Below are 23,403 nucleotides of genomic sequence, written 5' to 3'. Positions count from 1 at the left end.
CTCAATCTCTTCCTCTGAGGAAGAGATTGAAAATTTATGGATTGTAAAAGTTGGTTGATATGGGAAAAAGAGAGGATGAAGCCAGGGATTTGCATTATTATATTTACTTTACATAAAGGATTTTATAGGATTGATTCAGAGAAAATGTTTCAGCACTTGGCTAGTGGGGGCAGAACAAGAGGTCATCCTTGGAAGTTGGGTAAGTGTGTATGGTTAGCAAGGGCATGAGTATAAGATTTTTCAGTTGGAGGAGGGGGGGGGGGTTTGAATGAATGGAATGGGTTGCCTGAGTCAGTTTTGAGTGCTTTGTCTGTTAATAGTTTCAAGAAGAGGTACGATAGATATTGTGTTGATAGTTTGATCTCCCATGATGAATCTGAGGATTCCATGGAGGTGCCCATGCAATAATAATACTACTACTAATAAAATAATAATTTCTTTCACCTCTTATCCTCATGATATTCTTTCTACATCATCTTCTTTTTATGAATCTCTTGCTTAATAAGATTGCACATCCATTTCACTCCCACCGTATTTATTCTTCGAACTCTAGGGTCACATTCAAATACTGCCTCATTTAAGCAATACTTCTGCTTTTCAAAGGTTCATATGATAAAAATTTATATAAATATAAAATACAAATTTATTTTTTATATATAAATTGGCATGCAAGCTCAAAGTGTTGCATTGTAGTTTTTAGAAGAGGTTTACTATCACTGTTCTCTCTCATTTTTGTTTCAAATATCTGCTTTGATAACCCTTTATCTCTCATTTAGTTTAAATTAATACACTTGAAATTATTGTAACACATTCCTAAGTATTAACAAAGTTATGTTTTTTTCTCTAATATATTCATTATATGCTAAGAATTGGTGCAGTATATTATAATATATTTTTTAACGTTATAAATTTTGTTACATAGAAGTACAGGTATGATGCCTGAAACTGATAATACAGGTTCGTATTCAGCCGTGGAGGGAACCTTAGAAACCCTTAGTAGAACCAGGGAAGAGCTAGAGGATTTATGGGCAACTAGGAAGTTAAAGTTGGATTTGTGCCTTCAATTACGACTCTTTGAGAGGGATGCTCTTGAGGTGAATTTTTATATATTTATTTATTTATTTATTTCAGACATATTATTCTCTATGTTCACTGGGCATCTACAGATGCCATATGATCACTCCGATGCTCGGTGATGTGCCACACCAGGCCTCATTCAATACTTAAACAATCAAAATTACTGTAGATATCAGTTCCATAACATAATCTACAGAAAATTTAGTTCTGACATATTATTACAGAACTAAATTTTCTGTAGATTATATTATGGAACTGATATCTACAGTAGTTCTGATTGTTTAAGTATTGAAGCCATATAAGGAGAGTTACAGAAAACCCAGAAAAGCAAGTGAGAATTCTAATTCATTGTCTAATCCTCATCTTCAGCAGTGTGCCTCATTAGTATATATCCAGCATCCAGTAACATTGATGAAATAAGAATGAGCTGGCACTTGCTGATCAAATTGTATCCTCTGTTGCCATAAATTGCATGTGTTATGATGGCACAAAACATCATCATATATCATGCTTGCTGTTGGCTTGCTCTTTTTTCTTCTCCTTCACAAAATCAGCAGATCACTCTCTACCTCATCCACAAAATCCAATCCCCCCCCCCCCCCTACAAAATCCAGAATACACAAAATCCATTGCCAGAAGATCCTCCTTCAATATCTAGCTCATCCTGGGTTACTGTCTATCTAGAAAACACACAAACTATGTCCATCATCTGCACAACAGCTGTCCTTTATTTAAATATGCTCTTATACAGAAGCAGATTTAAATCCAAGAGCTATTTCTGCAATCTGTTACACAGGCACTACAGCATTCTGCAAACTTAAACAAATTTGGCTACACCACATTATGAAAAATCTTGGAGACTGTCATTTGGAGATCTTCAATGCTGCAGTGAGATTCCATCACTACACCCATAGAGGGTGTAAGTTAGGACCATAGGAACCCACTTTTAAAAGCATGGAAGTTTTTGTAGTTATATATTTTTTTAAATTCTGACTATTTTTTTCAAGTGTGCCCAGGCATATGTAATGGTGATTGCAATACTGTCAGCTTTCTGAAGAGAAAGTCAAGGATTGGGGAAAGGATTAAGCATTTTGTTGTTTTGATGTACATGACTGAGTTCAGCTATAAAAGAGGCCTAATTGAAACACAAAATGTTAGTTTTGATAATACCATAATAATGATAGAAGAGCTTGTGAAAATATCTGCCCATGTGATTTTCTGTATACTGTGAAAGAAAGGTTACATTTCGAAACTGGAATATCAGGTAGGCACGTTAAGAATGAACTACAAAAGACAGAAACTCACATGGAAAAACATGGTTATTAGTAAAATTTTCAGTGAAGCCTATTGCTTAGTGGAGATAGAATATTCAGTTAGTCCAGATTATTCAGTATCAAGATATTTCATATGGGACTTATGGTCTTCGTGACGAATGAAAGCAGATCTAGTTAATCTGGTAAACACCAGATCTAGTAGATCTAGTGTTTACCAGATTTCTTGTTCTTGTGGTTTGTCATATTATGGACAAACTGGATCTGCTTTCATTCGTCACGAAGAACATAAGTTCCATATTTTTTTGATAGATTTGAAAGGCAACAAAAATTTTAGCGGCTGAATTTTTTTCAGTATTATTCATGACATTTCATCTGCTTCGTTCCATCATGTGTTTAATTCAAATTGTGATAATTTATAATGCAAGTTTGAGTCACCCACTCTGACCATTGCATATGATGTTACCTGTGACACAGATAAACTTATTTTTAATATTTCAGGCTGTCCACTATACGAGGTGAGCTTTTTATGTTAACAAAAGTGCATGATTTTGCATTTTTTCCAGAAAGTTGCCATTAATGGATTTCTTTCACTGTGCTAGCATCATCCTTAGTTGCCATACACTTGTTGTTCAGATAACTTATTATTTTTTAGCAGATATTAGCAATATTGTTAAGTGGTGTTGTTTAGTCAACTATTATTATGCAGTGTTCTTTCATAAACGTTTTTTGTTATGGCAACAATATGTTTGAGAAAAAATGGCGACCAAGACATCAGCATTGACTGATATCAACATGTGGGATTTAATTCTATGTAGTATGTGTTTAATGTATTCATTGCCGATAAAGGATTAAACCAAATATGTAATTGGTATTCATTGCCAAGAGTGAATGGTTTGTTGTATGTGAGCAAGAATGGAGAGAATATTTGTCAGAAATGTTTTGAAAGCAAATATAAGAAATGAGAGTCATGTCGGGAGCAAAAGAATGAAGTGACTAATATTATGGATATAAGGCAGGATTGTCAAAGTGTTGTGGAAAATGTAGTGGAAGTTTCAAGCACTTCCTTCAAACTCTCATTCGTACAAAGTATGAATGGGAGTTTGAAGGAAGTGGTTGAAAGTAATGTTGGTGATGAGATGTCAGCACAGAAAGAAATTGCACGCTTATGCAGACTTCTTCACAGGACACAATGTGAGCTCAAGTGACTGGAGAAACAGTTGGTGTGTGTGTGTGTGTGAAAGAAGATGTAGAATGAAAGAAAGAGTGAGTGGGAAAAGCATAAAAGTGCGAGAAACTGGGAGAAAAGAGACGATATTCTATGCGGATTCAATGATAAGAAGTATACATAATTAGAAAGTGATGAAAGCATGTTTTCCAGGTGTGAAGAGAAAAGATGTTAATGAAGCTTTAAGTTTGGAAAATAAAGAAGTGAACGAGTTAATTGTTTTTGCATGCGCAAATTACTTAAAGGTGAGAAATATGCAGTGAGAGAAGATATGAATGAGTTGTTAGAAGAAGCAAAAATGAAGAGTAAGAAAGTAAAGATTGTGAGTCTGTTGCCTCGATATGATAGGGCAGAATTGAGAAGAAGGGCCATAATTATCAATGAGAAAACTGTGAATGGTGTGCAGTTTATAGAATGTGTGGAGTGAATTTGATGGACATAAGGACTTGTATGTGTCTGATGACTGCACTTAAATGGTTTTGAAGTTAGGTGCTTGGAGAAAGTGTTGTTCAGTGAAAGGTTGGAAGTGCAAAACCAGGGAAACTACAGATATTAGGGGGAAGCAAGCAAGCAAGCACGTGTCTAGCCATCCCTGGGCAAATGAGTGGGAGTGCAGGAATGACTGTGTGGAGATAGTCATTCCTGGGATAGGTAAATGAGTGCAAGAACGATTGTGAAGAGCTAGGTGTAGTTTCCCAGGTTTCAAATCTAAATGGGCAGGTAATGACATTATGTAAGGGTAACTGTGGGCCCAAGAGGATGTTGAAATGCATGTATATGAATGCCTAATATATCAGAAATAAAGGAGGGGAGTTCCTAGCATTGGTCAGCTGAACTTGGCCAAAAATTATTGGTCAACGAAACCTGTTTGTCAGAGAATGACAAACAGGTTTCATTTACAGGGATAGAATGTAAATGGATATTGTATTTTTGGGGAAGTTGAAGAAATAGGATAGGAGAAGTGGTATCATTAATGATAGTCAAAGAACTTCAACCAACAAAAATAGAAGTTAAAGAAGATTATAGATCTGATGGAAATTGCTCATTTGAGACTGTTTGGTGTTAGGTAGAGGCCAATAGGACAAAAAATATTGTTTGTTACTGCTATAGACCTGGGGATCCTGAAAAAAATGTGGACAAACATCAGCAGATTGGTGCAATGAGTGTAGGCTGAGCAATTATCATGGGAAACTTCAGCTATGGTGATATAGATTGGAAGGAGGAAAGAGCACATGGCAAAATGAAAATGGAATTTATACATTTACTAAGGGATAATTACCTGAAACAGCATGTGATGGAAAGGACCAGGGATTTGAGAGTGTTAGATCTAGTAACAGCTTCAGAAGATCTATCTATAACTGCAATTACAACTCTTCCTCTGATTAGAGAAAGTGACCGTGTAGTCTTGTCCCGGGAGGTTGCTCAACATGTGAAAATTTCACTCAAGAAAGGTTTTATGCAGAACTACAAAATTGCAATTATGACAAAGTTAGGAGGCAACTTGGAGCAGTGCCATGGCATAAGGAACTACATGGAACGAATGTCATTAGTATGTGGGAGGTGGTCAAGGATTGTTTGAGTGAGGCAGTATCAGAGTGTATACCCATGATCAGGAGGATAAATTGAGTAGGGATTTAAGTGGATGACTAGCAACATAAAGCAGTAGCTGCAAAAAAAAAAAAAAAAAAAAAAAAAAAAAAAAAAAAAAACCATCATCGAAGTAATATAAACTACAAGGTGATTAGTATACCCATGAGCAATGTAAATCACAAGCAAGAAAGGTAACTAATATGGTAAAAAAGACGAAATCAGATTTTGAGAGAAAAATAACTAAGTATGCCAAAGTAAATCCAAAAGAGTTTTTTTTGCTATGTAGCAAGTAAGAGAAAGAATGATTATGGAAAGATAACTTTACTCGGTGTTGATGGTAGAAAAATGACAGAAGCAGAAGAAATTGTCCAGTTACTAAGTGATCAATTTGAAAAGGTATATTATGTTATCCATGTGGTGATATTACAGTTACTAAGGTGACAGACTGATGTGAGCATTAAGGTAGATGAACTGGATGTAGCCAGCATATTGAAAAATATCAATGTGAATACAGTATTTGGCCTAGATGGTATGTCAGCTATGTGCAAGTGAACTAGTAGTGCCTCTGAAGAAGTTGTTTAACAGCTCTGGCAAGGTTCCAAGGAAGTGGAAAGAAGGCGAAATAGTTCCATCACATAAAGATGGCTCCAAGACAGAAGTATCAAATTACAGACGAATTAGTATCTGTGGAGTGGTTAAAGTATTGCAAAATTTGGTTAAAAATAAAATTCAGGAATGAGCAGGTGGGAATATGATACTCTATGGGGGAGGTTAAGCATGTCTTTGTAAAAGCCTTGCTTTCCTAAATTATTCATAAACATTTCATAAAATATTCACATAAGGTGATGGGAGAATTAGATAAAGGAAGTGATAACTAATATTTAAGGAATTGACAGCGTATACTAGAAATATAGATTAAATAAACTTTAATATATACTTTCCGATATTTCGGCGAACGTCACGTTGCCATCTTCTTGGGAACTTACTACATAGACACGTGCACACAAGTACTAATAACAGCAAATGAGACTGAAGCTAGGAAGCTAGCGTTTTCCTAAAGTCCTGATGGTGCCCCCTGGCGGGCTATATTGGTAGTTCTTGGCCTTTGGGCTGAAGTTCTTCTGATAAAGGTTTCCCAAATTTGGGGCAGTTTCATGCATCCAAATTTGTTGAGGTTTGGCATGTTCCTAAGGGCCGAGGCTGATTCCATGAATAGTCTTTCATACTTGAACTTGCTGCAGTGTATTACTGTGGCTTTCTTCCATCTTATTCTGTGGCGAGTATCCAGAGCGTGGTCTGTAAGCCCAGAGTGGCTGTACTGGTGAAATCGGATGTAATCCTTGTGTTCTGAGATTCTGATATTTGCTGTCCTGCCTGTTTGCCAAAGTAGGACAGTTTACAGCTGCAAGGGACCTGGTATACACCAGGTAGGTCTAGGGGGAGTGGTTGGTCTTTGGTGGAGCGGATAAGGGATGCCAGTTTTCTATGTGGTCTGTAACAAGTGGTCAAGTCATGTTTTTTTAAGATTTTATTGATTTTTTCCGAGGTGCCTCTGATGTAGGGAATAGTGATGGATTTAGAGTAATCTTTTTTGTGAGGGAGGAGGGGGTGGTGGGTTGTGGATAACTGGGTTAAGTATTTTTTGGATTTTATGGAGGGGGTAGCCGTTGGCTGAGAAAGTGTCACGGATGTGATTTAGTTCAGTGGTTAGGGCTTGATCATTAGAACAGATTATTTTTGCCCTGTTGAATAATGTTTTAATAACTCCATATTGTTGTGAGGGGGGGGGGATTGTTGGTGAATGTATTTGCCTGTATGGGTGGGTTTTCTATAAACTGAGAAAACCAAGGTTCCATCAGGTTGGCGGGTGACTAGTGTGTCTAGGAAGGGGAGGTTATTGTTTTCCTCTTTTTCCAGGGTGAATTTGATTCTAGGGTGTTGGTTGTTCAAGTGTGTTAGGAAGGAGAGGAGTGAATCCGGGCCATGTGGCCAAATAGCGAAAACATCATCAACGTAGCGAAGCCATATGGTAGGTTTTTGTGGGGCTGAGTTTAAGGCTTTCTCTTCAAACATCTCCATGAAGAAGTTGGCCAAGGGTGGGGAAAGTGGTGAACCCATGGTTGTCCCCTCTATCTGTTTGTAGAATTTTTCCTGCCAAACGAAATAGCCTGAGTTCATTGTAAACTGAAATAGGGCTGAGATATCGGGAGGAAATTTAGCTTGGATTAGCTCTAAGGTTTCTTTGAGGGGGACATTCGTGAATAGGGAGGAGACATCAAAACTGACCATTATGTCATTATGTTGGAGTGTAAGGTTTTCTATACTGGCTTTGAAGTGGGCTGAGTTTTTTATGTGTGATGGTGTATTTCCAGTATAGTGTGAGAGCGCTTTGGCTAAATGCTTGGCTAGTTTGTAAGTGGGGGAATCAATGCCATCCACTATGGGACGTAATGGCACATTTTCTTTGTGTATTTTTGGGAGCCCATATATGCGGGAGGGTCTAGAGTTATAGGGTTTTAGTCTGTTGGTAATCTCCACAGGCCAAGAAGTGACCTTCTTAAGGAGCCTATGGAGTTTTCTAATTTGTGAGTTGGTGGGATTGTAATCAATGGGGAGGTAAGTGGAACGATCTAATAATAAAGCCTTGAGCTTACCTGTGTAGTCTTTAAGATTGAGTACCACAGTGGCGTTCCCCTTATCTGCTTTGGTGGTCACTATTTTTTTGGTTCTCTTATATAGGAAATGGCTACAACATGACGCTGCTGGACTTTGCAAAGGCATTTAACTGAATACCTCATGAAAAACTATTACATAAGTCAGAGCAAATGGGAGTGGATGTGAGGCATAGATAAGGGGAATTGTTGATAGAGGGTGATGTATGATGGAGTGGAATTAAGGCGAATGAGGGTGACTAGTGGAGTGCCCCATGGCCTCTCTACTAGGACCACTATTCTCTAATTTGTACATTAATGATGTAGCAGAAGATTTGATAGGGGATATTCAGTTGTTTGCAGATGATGCAAAACTAGGGAGGAGAATAGTTGATAAAGGCAATTTAGATATCTTACAGAATTATTTAAATTGAATAATTGGCAGTGTGGGAAAAGGATGACGGTTGTTGATTCAGAGTTGTATATTGTAAGGTAATGCACTTCGGGACGAAAATATTACACACTTCATATCATATTGATGGTACTAGTTTACAGGAAATTGATGAGGCTAGGGATCTGAGGGTGATGGTGAATAGAGATTTGAAATTCAGAGGACATATATCCAGAGTTGGCAAAATAGCTCAGAGGATTATTTGGATGACCAAGCTGGTGACAAGTGTATGGAATATTCCTGATGCGGGTAGACTGAGAGTGTGTGGATTGCAGAGTTTAGCTGACAGGCAGAAGAGAGGGGATATGATAGAAATTTATATGTTGCTATCTTGATTCTATAAAATTGACATAGGAGAAATTTTTCAATACGTGTGGAGTAGAGGGAAAACAAGGGGTCACACTTGGAAGTTCTCTAAGAGCTTGGTTAGTAAGTATGTGTGGACTTGGTTCTTTACTTGGAGAGTGGTGAATGAGTGGAATGGATTAACCAGAGGTGGTTGTGAGTGCCTCAACAGTGAATAGGTGTATGATAGGTATTGTGTTAATTGGTAGAGTGGGTCTTCTGCTATGAGTCTTTGATTCCATGGAGTGCCCATATAAAATATTAATTATAATAATCAACTGCCTTCTCCTAGTGTTTTCTTTTCTGAATTTAAAGCTCTTGAGGGCTTGAGAAATAACAATTTTATTATTACCAAAGAGGATAAAGGAAAGTCTGTTATTGTATTAGATAAAAGGGAGTATTATAGAAAGATATTGAGTGATAAACTACTGTTGAAAGTGAGCAGAATGGGGATGGATAGTCATTTGGTAGCTTGGTTACAAGTATGGTTGATGGCCAGGTTGTGTATGGAACCAATGCGTTGTGTATAGAGGTGCAGTGCCCCCAAAAAAGGGACACTGCACCTCTGTACACATCCCGAGACCACAGGGTTCTGTTTTGTGAACACCCTTGTTTAATATATATATATCAGTGATATAGTTGGTATGAAAGGAGATATTCAGTTGTTTGCTGATGATACTAAATTTGGATGAGCAATGTCAGGAAGTTTTGACATCTTGTTTTTACAAGATGATTTGAATGGGTTAGTGCTTTGGGCCAAAGAATGGGAATGTCATTTCAATGTTGCTAAGTGTAAAGTTATGCAGTTTGGTCTGAGAAGATAGAATGAGGTTTACCATATTGGAGGAACTTTGCCTCAGGAGGTGGAAGCAGCAAGGGATCTTGCTGGATAGTGAACTGAAGCTCAATGACACATCGCAAAAGTTGTAAGGGTTACCCAGAATAGTGCTGCTATAATTCAAAAAATGCTAACATGTATGAATATGGAGGTGATAGTTTCACTGTATAAGGCACTTATACAGTGGAACTGTATATTCAGCTATGTGCACAGATCTGGTTACTTGGCAATATTGGTGATGGAAGGAGAGAGAGGGAGAGTGCTTGCCAAGACAAATAATGATATCTCAGGACCTTTGAATATGAGGACAGATTGAGGCAATGTGGTCTTCAGAGCTTGACAAATAGGAGGAGAAAGAGGGGTGATATGATTGATATCATATGTTGGCAAAAAGAGCCTATGAAATAGGTATAGGAGAATTATTTCATAGGTTAATGGGTGATATGAGAACAAGAGGTCAATTCTGGAAACTGTACAAAGGTCATATAAATAAGGAAGTGAAAAGGAAATTTTTTCTTCTCTGGTGGTTGATGAGCAGAATGCATTGCCAGAGTAGGTAGGTAGGTAGTGCTCCAACATTGAATATGTTCAAAGCAAGATATGATAGCTATTGTGGTCTGTGAGTGTTCAACCTCCTGTGATTAGTCTTCGGACTCTGTGGAGGCTTTGAAGAATTTTCAATAAAAGTTTTAAATGGAGAGAGCTTTCATGTCAGAAATATCACATTGAGGAGGGGGGGGGGTAGTTGAGAATTTGCTAAATTCTTTGGATAATTTATAAGGAGATGGAATCAGTAACATCTCCTATAGGTCTAAGAGGATAATTAAGCTTTTGGATTTTTGGTAAACCTTATATTCTTGGGGCATGAGGGAGACTATAGGGCTTAAGTTTTTAGTAGTTTTAGGAAGCCAAGAAGATACTTTTGTGAGTAAACTTTCTGTTGTCTTAATCTGGTATGTCATGGGATCATAATCTAATGGAATATAAGTAGACCAGTCTCTGAGAATAACATCCATTTTGAGATTATATTTGCTGGCATTGAGCACTACAGTTGCACCACCCTTGTTTGCTCTGGTGATTAATTATATTACCTTTTTCGTAGATACTGAGTTTGCTTAAATGGAAGATTAATTTGGGAGGTGGAGCTTGAGAAAGAAAGAATGTTGGCAACATCAAGTCAAATGTTAACTGTTTCTGGAGGCATGTCATACATGTTGCATTCATTGCAAAACATAGGGTGTAATACTGGTACTTGTTTTGGTGTCCCCCTCCCCTCATGGCCCCCATAATGGCATCTTCAATAAGTTTTCTTTCTTTCTTTTCTGGTTTTTTTTTTTTTTTTTTTTCCACTTACAGAATAACTGCAACATAGAGAAGCCAAAATTCATGTTGTGTTTTTGAATGAAGAAGACTGTTATACTATTTTGATATGTCTATTTGTTACTTTTTATGAGTAGTGACATTTGAAATATATGAGAATATGGTCTGGAGCTGTAGGTTATTGCTAAAAAGATTGCAACAAGGTAATGGTTGCACAATTGTAAATACTGAGGGTTTTTCCAATTGAAAATTGATTTTTAACTTGACATTGATAATACTCTTCTTATTATTATTACTACTATTATGATTAACATCTCACCTCCATGGAATCAAAGGATTCATCATGGGAAATTTATATCCTTTCATGCCAAAAAATCATTAAATCATGCCTTGAACTCATTCATAGTTTTCGCACTCACCACACTTTCAGGCAATGCATTCCACTAATCAATCGCTATCCATATAAAGAACCTACTTATCACTCTCTCCTTTTACAGCTGCCATAGATGGCTTCTAGTTCTACCCTTGCCTTCCTCCACTCTATGAAATATCTTCTCCATGTTAATCTGGTAACAATCCCTCACCAACTTATATGTCTTAATCATATCCCCCCCCCCTCTATTCACACGACTATAAATTTCATTCCTTCAGTCTCTCTCCTCCTATCTGACATTACATAAACTTGACACTAACTTAGTAAACCTTCTCTGAACCTTCTCCAATACATTTTCATCTCCCTGAAAACAAGGTTACCAAATCTGTGTATAGTAGTCCATATGTGGCTTGATCAAAGTCTTATACAAGAGAACCATAACCTTTTTGCTTCTGCATGTCAATGTCCTCATTATGGCCATAATTAGTTAGATGTTATTACAATTTTAGCATTGTGACTCCTAAACTTAAGGGGTGCTTAAGGGTCAAAGCTGTATAACTGAGAGGAGACCTCCACATAGCCTTTAAAGGAATGCGGAGAACCGACCAGGGCTTCTGACCTAATGTCCAATCCTCACCTTCTCGTGGTGCACCCTGTTGGGTATCTACTTTGATACTGAACGAACGAGGATGGGCTGGCAATTTGGGATTTAGCCGACCAAATTGTATTCTTATTGGTTAAACCAAAATAAAAAATGATGGTACAACATGACAAAATTTCATGCCGGCTGGGGCGTCGCCCGGTTAAACAAGGCCCCCGTTGTTTTCGCCAGGGCGAACAGCGAAAAGTCAGCTACTGGAACAAATCTGAAAACAAACCCCAACTCAACATCACCAGAGTTAAAGATCGATACTATCAACGTAAGAAGCCTGAATGGCAAAGAAATGGAGCTAGCTGAGGAATTAGATAAGTACCAGATCGACATAATAGGGGTGACTGAAACAAAAAAGACCAAAACTGGTGAGATCTTTCTGAGCAATAAATACAAAATGTTATATTCAGGCAATAACAATCAAGGAAAAAAAGGAGTAGCCATAGTATTCAACACAAAATACGAGGCTAATCTTCTTGAATGGCAGTCAGTCTCAAGTAGAGTAATGTGGGCAAATATGAGAATGGGGAACTGGACAATGAGACTTATTTGTGCCTATGGTCCCACAGAAGGTTCTACTAAGGTAGAAGTGGAGGAATTTTTTGAGGCTTTAGAAAAAGCAACTGACACAATGAAAAAGGAAAAGTTGGTCCTTGTTGGGGATCTAAATAGTAGAGTAGGAAATGATTGTGAGACATACAAAAATATTTTGGGAAAATTTGGAGAAAAGAGCAAAGCTAATAATAATGGCAAATATCTGTTGGATTTCTGCTCAGGACATGGACTGGTTATTACTAACACCATGTTCCAACATAAAAATGTACACAAATTCACATGGAGAGAAGAGGCTAGGAATAAGAAAAGTCTCATTGACTATGTTATTGTTGATAGTGATGTTTTCTCCCTGGTGCAGGACACCAGAGTGTACAGAGGATTTGAAATTGGAAGTGATCACTATTTAGTCTTGAGCAGGATAAAATTGAATTTCATATTGAAAAGAATAACATGTAAGAAAGTTTTAAAGCGAATAAAAGTTGAGCAGCTCTCAGAGGTAAACTGTAGACTAAAATACAGAAATATTATTGAAAAGAAAATGAAAGAGTTTGGGAACAGGAATCAAACCTTGGAGATTCAGTGGCAAACTATGAAGAAAACATTGATTGATTCTGCCAGAGAGGCATGTTGCAAGGTTGTGTGCAAGGATAAAAAAAAATCAGAACTCCCTGGTGGACGAAGGAAGTTAAAGAGGCAGTGAAGGAAAAGAAGAAAGTATATCAAAAGTTCCTTGCAAATAAGTCAGCTTTTACTCTTACAGAATACAGAGACAAATGTAAGAAAGCTAAACAGTGTGTAAAACTAGCTAAACAAAAGTCATGGGAGGACTTTGGCAAGAATATAGAAAATAAATATCAAGAAGGTGGCAAAATATTCTGGAGGTTGTTTAAGAAGCTTAGGAATGGAGGAAAGAGTGCTGTAAAAGGAATTAGAGATGATAAAGGTGAAATGAAAACAGGAGAAAAAGATATCCTTGAAGTATGGAGTAATTACTTTGAAAAACTGCTAAATGAAACAAGCAGTGATGACAGCACAGTGATAAAAAACACTGACCAGGCATGCAGTCAGGAATACATATCCATACTTGAAGTAGAAAAAGCCATCAAAGGCTTGAAATGTGGAAAGGCAGCAGGAGTAGATGATATTCGACCAGAAATGCTGAAGTATGGAGGTATAAGAGTCTTACAGTGGCTGCACTGCATAGTTCAGAAAACCTGGACAGAGGGACGAATTCCCGATGATTGGAGTAGAGCTCTCATAGTACCCATATATAAAAAGGGAAGTAAAACTGAATGTGAGAATTACAGAGGTATTTCCCTACTGAGTGTTCCTGGCAAGATCTATGCAAGTATACTTGAGAAACAGTTGAGAAGAATTGTGGAAGAAAAGCTTGGTGAAGAACAAGCTGGATTCAGGCCAAATAGAGGCTGTCAGGATCAGATCTTCACTTTACGACAAATAGTTGAGAAAGCATGGGAATATAACAAAGATCTGTATTTAAGTTTTGTCGGTTTGGAAAAGGCATATGACAAGGTGCCAAGAGAGAAGCTATTCAATACGCTGCAGTTATATGGTGTCAATGGGGCATTATATCAAGCAATACTTAGTCTTTATTTGAGTTGTGAGTCAGCAGTTAGAATTGAAGGAAGTACAGGAAGATGGTTTAATGTTAAATCTGGTGTGAGACAAGGATGTACATTATCCCCTCTGTTATTCATTATCTATATGGATCACATTATGAAGGAATGTGGTATTAAACCTGATATCAAAATTGGAGATGTTAATGTCAGCTCTTTGCTTTATGCAGATGATGTTATACTTCTAAATAAATCCGCTACAAGTCTGCAAGATTCTCTGACTAAATTGAATAGCTGTTGTAATAGATATGGTATGAAGGTCAGCAATAAAAAGACAAAGACAATGAAAATAGGCAGAATCATTGAAAATGTCAACTGTGTTGTGAATGGAGAACCTGTGGAACAAGTAAAACATTTCAGCTACTTAGGCACAATTTTTACTGAAGATGGTAAACTAAATATAGAAATAGACAACAGAATCAGCAAAGCTGGTATCGTGGGAAGTCAATTGAATAAATTCATATGGAATAAGAAAGAAATTAGTCGGAACACTAAATTAGCTGTATACAAGACTGTGTTCAAACCAGTTTTAACTTATGGATCTGAGAGCTGGGTCAGAAGTAAAACACTTGACCAAAGACTAGAGACCGCAGATATGAGAGTCCTGAGAAAGATTAGAGGCATGAACAGATGGCATCAATGGCAATATCATATTAAAAATGAGGATATTAGGAAAGAACTTGACATTGTCAGCATCCAGGAATGCGTTAGCAGAGCTAATCTCAGATGGTATGGTCACTTAAATAGAATGGGAGAGGAAAGATTAGCAAAACAAGTGTTCTCTGCCAGGTTGGCAGGAAAACGACCCAGAGGAAGACCAAGATATAGGTGGATTGATACGGTACAAAGTGCCTTAGACGATAGAAATATAAGATCTGATAATGTTGGAGTCTTGACAAGTAACAGACTGATTTGGAGGAAAATTGTAGATAGGAAGTTAGTAATGATGTAATTTTTTCATGTAGTACTGTCATATCCTGTACACCCCTTGAGGGTACATGGCAGGAATTTGATGATGATGATGATGATGACTCCTAAACTTCAAGTCTCTGTCCACCATTACCCCCAGATCTCTCATCTCCTCCACCTTACCCCCCAGAATTTTTTCATCAATAGCATACTTTGCATCCCAGTCTTGCCTACCAGATTTCAAGACCTACACTTTGCAACATTAAACTGATAACTCCACTCACAGTTTATTCAGATCCTCCTACAAGGTCACAATGTCTGCTCTAGCCCTTCCCAGCTTTGCATCATTGGCAAACCACTGCACATATCCAGTTAAGCCAGTCCCAATGTCATTATCGTACAAGTTGATGACATTGGGTGTAACTCCACTAGTGATGGTCCTCTTGTGAGATACTACTCTTCCATATACAACTTGCTAATATCCATCCGACATTGAATCAGCTATCCAACTTACTAGTCTCTTTCAGTTTAGCTACTAACCTGTCATATGGCAGTCTAGCAAAGGCCTTTGAAAAATCCACCACTGTATATGCATCTCCTTTAACAAGTGAATTTGTTACCTTGTTGTCATACATAAGCAGATTGCTTACTTATTACAACAAACCTATGCTGACCATCATAAAGAATCCAAGTCCTCACCAACTTCTCTACTACGTTAACAACAACCCAAGACAGACACACACATTTCACATATAATTGGTAGCCTCAGTCTTATCACCCTCCTGTTTGTGAAGTGTAACAATTTTTCCCACCTTAAATTCCTTTGGGACTAGCCCTATTGCATGCTCATGCTAAACAGATGTGCCAAAGGTGCCATTAATTCCATAGAGCATTCCCTCAAGGTATGCCGATATACTTTCAAATCATGTTGTCTTATTAATACCAAGTTTACTTAATGCCTCATATATTTCCTGCTCATTCACTACCAGTCCCTCCTTCACCAAACCTTCTACACTCAGCTTCTGATGTTGCCATCACTAGGATAAAATACACTGATGAATTTATTATTGACTAATTCAACTATCCTCTGCATTGGTTACCAATCTGCCAGTGTCATCAACTATCCAGCCACTTGGCCACAATTTTGCCATGACACCAGAATAATTACTGTCCCATGTAAATTCCTCCACTAAGATAAAACAGGCCTGTCATTCTCAGTCCATGCACTTCAAACTTGTCATAGAATTAACTGGAAAGGCACCAAGTCCCTACACTGCATCAGGCTTTGGTGCAGTGTAGGGACTTGGTTTGAAATTTCTTCCTTTTAATTTCTTAATTAATTCCTTTTATTCTTTTTTGTTCTTTTTTTTGTTCCTATAAATTCTTCACAATGAATGCTGATCACCACATATCTTTAAACAAGTACTGGTGTTAGTCCTTGTTTCACATTAAATGCAGTGTCCATAACTTTTCTCCAGAATTAGCTAATGACATTAGGCTTGACATGTGTAACATTCTTTCTCAAGTTTACCTCTCAGAAAGTAATCTTCTGTCTAGTCAAATTGCAGCATCAAGTATCAAGTCATCACCAGAGTAGTTTGAATGTAGTTCTGAATACCAGTGATGAATATAATCACAAACTAGATATTAATCTCAGTGACTGCTTTACTTATATTCCATTAGATTACGATCCCACTAAATCTTAGATTAAGACAATAGAAAATTGCCTCAAAAAAGCATTTTCTTGGCCTCTTGAAATTACTAAATAAACAGTGTCCCTTCTGATATATCGCTGACCAAAAATTCCCATGTTAATTAACCTTTTAGACTTCTATCAGAATGATAGAAGTGTAAAAGGATTTTAGACTTCTATCAGTCAGCTACATCTATCATTATATCATTCTCAGAACTATATATATAGAAATAGATAGATATATATCATTGAGATATATATAGTCCTGTTGGTATATATATATATATATATTTCATAAAATAATATCTTGGTTAATTTACTATTATCAAATGGCATTCATTAGACTGTGTGCTTGAGTCCATCGCTGCTTGAAACACTTCAGTATGTTATCTCTTGAGTACATTTTCCAGACTATTTAACCATCAGCTCATTTAGGATACTAATATAATGTAATATCATGTTGAAAGCTCTGATATCACCTCAGTGTTTGTCATTCCTTTGAATAACATCTCAATACCTTAAAAAATGTTTTTCCTCCTTATGTAATCCTAATTGTAACCTTTCTTCTTTCAATGTTACAAAAAAAGCCACTAACGCAGATCATAAACTTTTCCACCATTCCTCTCCCCTTCCACATATACACATTATAGTAGCATAAAAACTCAAACCAATAGAGCTAACAATCTCTGTTTCATCACTACACCATTCCTAATGGCTATGGTTTCTACAGAATTAACAAGATACTTAATTCTTCCCTCATTCTTGGACCTTTTCTTCAGAAAGTTTATAATAATGATATCACTTTCCCAATGTCTGGGTTCATATCAGAAAAAATAGCAGAATTAAAATAAATAATAAAAATATATATACAGGTAACTCTCGTATAACGCGGATGTTAGGTTCCACAAAAATTATGCGTTATATAAATCATGTTATGCGAGACTCAGATCACATAGAAAAAGTAGGGTTATATTGTGAAATCGTTTTTTTTAAGATTATGTAAACAATGACATATCCAACAAAAATATATTTTTTATTTAATTCAGGTAATACATGTAAGTTAAGAAAACATAAACTATGAAACAAAGACACTATAAAATTATAAAATATTATAAATTGTACATAAATTTCATTGCACATAATACATAAATGTTTTAGGCAAAATAAAATAAAGTGTATATTTTAATAGTCATCACTCTCTTCAGAACTAACATTTCGTAGTTGTTCTTTATTTACGAGTGGCCGGACGTCATCATCACTTGAAATCTTTTGGACATCATTAGTATAATTCTCATTGCGTACTTCGGCTGGTTTAGTTATCAAGAAGTCAGTAATAAGACCTTGCTTACCACTATGCTGCAATTTTTTTATTAAGTTCATAATACGGAACTAAACAAATATCCAATTGTTTCGTGAATTTTCCGCAGCTCTCCATTGAGAGATCATTATCCATAAAATAATTTTCTTGCCAAGTCCAATCCTTCTGCTAATTTTTTTAAACTGAATTCTTTAATGGATTCATCACAATCAGAATCTTCGGCAGAACTTTCCCTGCCATTTGGTTCGACATCATCTATTAATTGTACCGGTTCCTCCTCATTTAAATCTATTTCCCCATGAATTAATTCACTATTGAAGAGATTGGAGCGCTTATTAAGAAGTTCGTGAAGGTTGAGTCTCATCGAAACCGAATGTATCTTCAGTCTTGTTCAATTGTTACCGTGGCATTTTACAGTGGGTGGGTTTATCCCTATTAACAAATGCGTATATCGCAAAAGCTCTCTAAGTGGCTATTACTATAAAAATAATATGTTTTACATAAAAAAAAGCATTACATATTGTATGTAACTCACCAAAAAATAAAGTGCTCAGCTTGAGATTAACACACTTATGATTTTTAATGTACTTTCCTGGCAGAAAATGAAGACAATTTTCATCAATAAATACTTTATATGGTAAACAATTGACGTACATGCATGCTAAAGGGTATTTCCCCTAATATAAATTTGCTACTTATAGCTACATGCACGATACGGGCAGACGCAAATTTAATGAAGATAAAATTTGATTTTTAAGTCGCGCGTTGAAAAATATATGAAAAGATAAAGGGTTACTACAGTTTGTAGACCATCTTATATCGAAACCGCATTGTATAAGTACCGCATTCAACAAGGGTTACTATAATTTGTAGGCTGCGTTATATCGAAACCGCTTTGTATAAGTACTGCGTTATACGAGGGTTACCTGTATATATACTATACGTTAAAACTTTCTACCTATATATATACATATATATAACCACCCGGCCTGGTTGACTGAGTGGTTAGCATATCTGCTCTCCAATCAAGAGGTTCAAGTCTCCTGCCTAGAGCATGGATGTTTGTGATTGTCTTTCACCCTTATATATTCATTCATACAACTATATATATATATATATATATGCTGGCCTGGTTGGCTGAGTGGTTAGTGTATCCAGCCAAAAGGCTACGTGCTCGAATCCTGCCGTGGGCATGGATGTTTGTTATTGTCTGTGAAAATACTAGTGGTGTTGGTGTAGATGATGAAGATAGTTGTGGTGGAGATGGAGAGCTGTGGAGTAGGTGCCCTCCCTCGATGAGCCTTTGGATTCTCTGGAGGTGTTAAGTAATAATACTAATAATATATACGCTCTTCCAAGATGGAGTGGGTCACCATGGGAGAAGTAGACCCAACTTTCCCGTAACAGGAGAGGCCTTTATTATCCAGCAGTTAAGACACACACACACACATATATATAACTTTTGCACTGCCTTGTGCCTCACTTGAAACTGGTTACTCTTGTCCGAAACTCAAGGATCAACACCTTCTGCTCTCAGGTTCTGGTGTGTATAAAGTTCCTTGTTCCTGCAATTTGGCATGCTATGGATAGATTGCAAAATCATTTATATTTATAATATATAAATATATTATATATTTATATAATATATAAAAGAACAAATTATTATAATTTGATGAAACATGTGGGTTAAAGGGTTTTAAGATATGTTCTTTCTTGTGGTTCTATCAGTTGCTATAATATCATTTTTGTTCTAGGTATTTATCAGAACTTTACAGACCCCTCCCTCTCTCATATATATCTGTAATCATGGCTGTGATCAGTCAAGTCTAGTGGACCAATGATCTATCATAATAAGTTTAGAAGTGGAAGACTTTTTATATATAATCTGAAACTGCCTTTAAAAACCCAATTTTAATAAATATAAATGCATTAAACATCCTAAAATATAGAAAGCACTAATTTTCAGAGATTCCATATTACAGCTGAGCATCTGACTAGCTTTCACAGAGTATCTAGTTAAGACTCTAGACTGTTACTGGGTTTCAGTTAGTTTTGTGTTGCTTCTTTGTATGTGTTACAATTTATATTGTACTCTGAAGATGTCTCTGTGATTGAGATGAAATATTAGAGGATTAAGTTCCACCCAGCACATAAGACTAAATATGCACTGAGATTTCATTGGTTATATAGAAATTTTTGAGAGTTCTAGTATAAAGACCACATAATTCTGATCTCCAAGCCATTCTTTAGTTGGGCTCAAATAATCTTTTCAATTTCACTGCTAGTGAAATGCAGTCTTGTCTTGTTTCCCACAACAACACTCAAATCCCTGACAAGATGAGATTTCTTATCCTGTCTGTGAATTTAGCTTATTTATGACATTACTTTTATCTCTGAATAGCTATTAAACTCGTACACATTGCACATCCATCCATTATCATTTGGTTTGGTGCTCCTATGAGCTCCCGAAAAATACGACTCAGTACAGAAGAGGGCAATCTAGGTTGATTAATGACCTGTCTCTTACCAATTCACTCCACTCCACTCATTTTTGCACATGCATTTAGTTTTTGCAGCATGCATCTTCTGTGGTAATTGTTCATATGAACTAGCATCAATGATTCCTCCACTCTCTGCTAAATTCATTGAAATGCATATAGCTACATCCAGTACTTCTTCATAGTTTAACTCCAACCTCACAGAACAACTTGAAGAACTTTCACTTCTTCTTTCATTCCTTTTACTGCTGTATTCTGGAACAGTCTCCCCTCTTATGTGTTCCAAGGAATACACCGCACAGGTCTTCAAATCAAATGTTAATATGTTTCTCATTTCACAACTCTACTCATCCACGGTACTAATGCAGTATGGGTTAAATCACTAATCTTCCATGGACAGGATCAACATTAAAAATAATAATAAAAAGATAATCAGCCTGCAAAAAGACCTTGGTATTATTATTATTTTAAACATTATAGATCTGAAATTTATATTTCCTTAGAATACTTTTTACACATCTGGAATGGTGGTGCATTGGAAACTTGTTTAAGAATACTGGATGTTCTCATGGTAGTAATAATTGCCTGTCATCAATTTTTTTAAAAATTAGTCTGTTACTTGTCAGCATTTCAGTATTCTCATCATCATCATCAAATTCCTGACATATATCTTTAAGGGGTGTATGGGATATGATAATACTATGATAAATTTACATCATTACTTACTTCCTATCTACAGTTTTCCTCCAAATCAGTATGTTACCTGTCAGGACTCCAACATTATCGGATCTTCAGTATTCTCATATCTTATATTTCTGTTTTCCAGGGCACTTTTGACTGCATCAGTCCCCCAAGAATTAGTTCTCTCTCAGTCTTTTTTTGCCATCTTGACATCAAACACCTAACTACTAAACAGAATGGGAAAGGAAAACCCTGTTTTTTTCCTTTACATCCTGTTTAAGTGATTGTGTACTACCTTAGAGTAGCTCTGCCTACACATTCTTTAATGCTGAAATTTCATGTTTCTTCCTAATATCTTCATTTTTAATATTATTCTGCCATCGATGCCATCTTTTCATTCCATACTTAGACTCATATTTGTAGTCTCAGGTCTCTGATCTTTTATTTCTAACCCAACTCTTGGGTTAGAAATAAAATAGTAAGTTAAATTGGTTTGAATTTATTTTTGAAAAAGGAAAACCACTTGTGGACCTGCATTTTACCTAAAGCATTGTCCTTGAAGGTTTACTGAAGCATAACAATAGTTTCAGCTGTACCCAAAAGAAAACAAAATTTCATGCACACTCTCTGTTCCTTGTGGTCAGCCATCACAAAATCACCAAACATGCTTGTAAGCACTAACAAAAAAGCAGTCAGAACAACGAACTGGTTCACATAGGATGATGGCACTTGCCAGACTGCTCAGAAAACTGCACACTCATGATGCCTAGTGGCATCATCTGTAATTAGAAAATGCACATACACCAATTTATATTCCAGTTATTTTTTGGTATCCCCTCATATATAGAGGATGAATAAGAATGGAGATAGGGTGCCCCTTGTTGTATGCTTTATTTTACATCACATCATCTCCCTATACTTCCTTGAATTCTAATTACTGGCTTATGGCATAAACATAGACTACTATAATTATAACATTGTGAACAGCTTCTCTCTTGGCATCTTATTGTATGCATTTTCAGATTTACAAGGCTTTAGCACAGATGCTTGTTATATTTCCACACTTTCTCACATAGTTTTGTAAACTGAACCTCTTTTTTTCTGAATCCAGTTTGTTCTTAGGTTTTTTCCCACAATTTTCTTATCAGTATGCTTGTATAAATCTTACCTGGAACACTTAGTAGTGAAATTCCTCTGTAATTCACATATTCAGTTTTATTTCCATTTTTTATAGATGGAAAACTGTGAAAACTCTGTTCCAATTCATTCATAATTTGAATTTATGACCAAGACATCTGAATTTTTTCTGTATTTTTTAGTGTAGCAACTGTAAACGTTTATACCACTACATTTTTGCATTCCTGGTTGATATTATTTACGTACTTTCCACATTTCAGTTTAGATAGCTTTGTCTACTTTTAGTATTGATATGTGCTTCTTATTGTTACCACTATTTTATCACTATGTGTTTTATTTAACAAACTCTCCCCAAAAGTCATTACTCCATATATCCAGAATATTTTGCTTTAGTTTTTCTGTGACTGTTATCATCTCTGATTCTTTTTACTATACTCTTACCTCATTTTCTAAACTTTTTCAATAGTCTGTAGAACATTTTGCCCCCTCCCTAGCAATACCAATCTTACTAAAGGCTTACCATGACTTTTTTTTTTTTAGCTTAGTTCTCTTTTTTTTTCTCTGTATTCTCTCAGGGCATGTTTACTTCCTTGCTAAGAACTTTGACAATGCCTTCTTCTTCTCCATGACTCCCTCTTTAGCTTTCTGAGTCTACCATGGAGTTCTGAGTTTTTTCTCTTTGCATAAGCAACTGCTGCCATGACTGACTGATTGAATTGTTTTCTTCAAACTTCCTCACTAATACTCCAGGGTTTGGTTCTTGTTTTCAAACACTTTCATTTTTTCTTTAATAATATTTATATTCATAAGTGTACAATTCACATGTTAAAGCTGCTTAAGTTTAATTCTTTTTAAAACTTTCTTATACACTTCTTGAAAAGAAGTCAAACCCCCCCCCCCCCCCCCCATGGACAAGGCACATTGTGTCATGCAGTGAGTCACGTGTTTGTAGCCAGTATAAAATTGAAGGAATATGATGCTCTCAAGTCTGTGCGACTGTGTCCTGCAAGAAAGAACCAACGGAGTTTGAAAGAGGTGTTGTGATAGGATGCCATGTTGCAGGCCTATCTGTTTGGCAAATTGTTGACAAATTGGGCCATCCCAGGTCAACAGTCAACAACACTATACTGAGATGGAAGCACAGTTAGTCAACTACAAGTGCTACGTGCAGTGGATGAC

The 23,403-nt window shown here is 36.4% G+C and overlaps 1 protein-coding gene across 1 annotated transcript in view; it reads left to right on the top strand.

Annotated features, from left to right (window-relative positions):
* trio (trio Rho guanine nucleotide exchange factor) overlaps window positions 1-23,403 on the top strand; it is a 1,056,141-nt gene that overhangs the window by 311,905 nt on the left and 720,833 nt on the right. The window contains exon 16 of the mRNA XM_090403001.1: window positions 923-1,094. Coding sequence (XP_090259127.1) covers window positions 923-1,094 — 172 coding nt within the window. The remainder of the gene's footprint in view (window positions 1-922; window positions 1,095-23,403) is intronic.

The sequence above is a fragment of the Typopeltis vanoorti genome, chromosome 2 (assembly GCF_054136105.1).
Source record: "Typopeltis vanoorti isolate ZY-2024b chromosome 2, IOZ_Tvanoo_1.0, whole genome shotgun sequence".
Classification (NCBI taxonomy): domain Eukaryota; kingdom Metazoa; phylum Arthropoda; class Arachnida; order Uropygi; family Thelyphonidae; genus Typopeltis; species Typopeltis vanoorti.
This window is presented reverse-complemented; position numbering and strand designations above follow the sequence as displayed.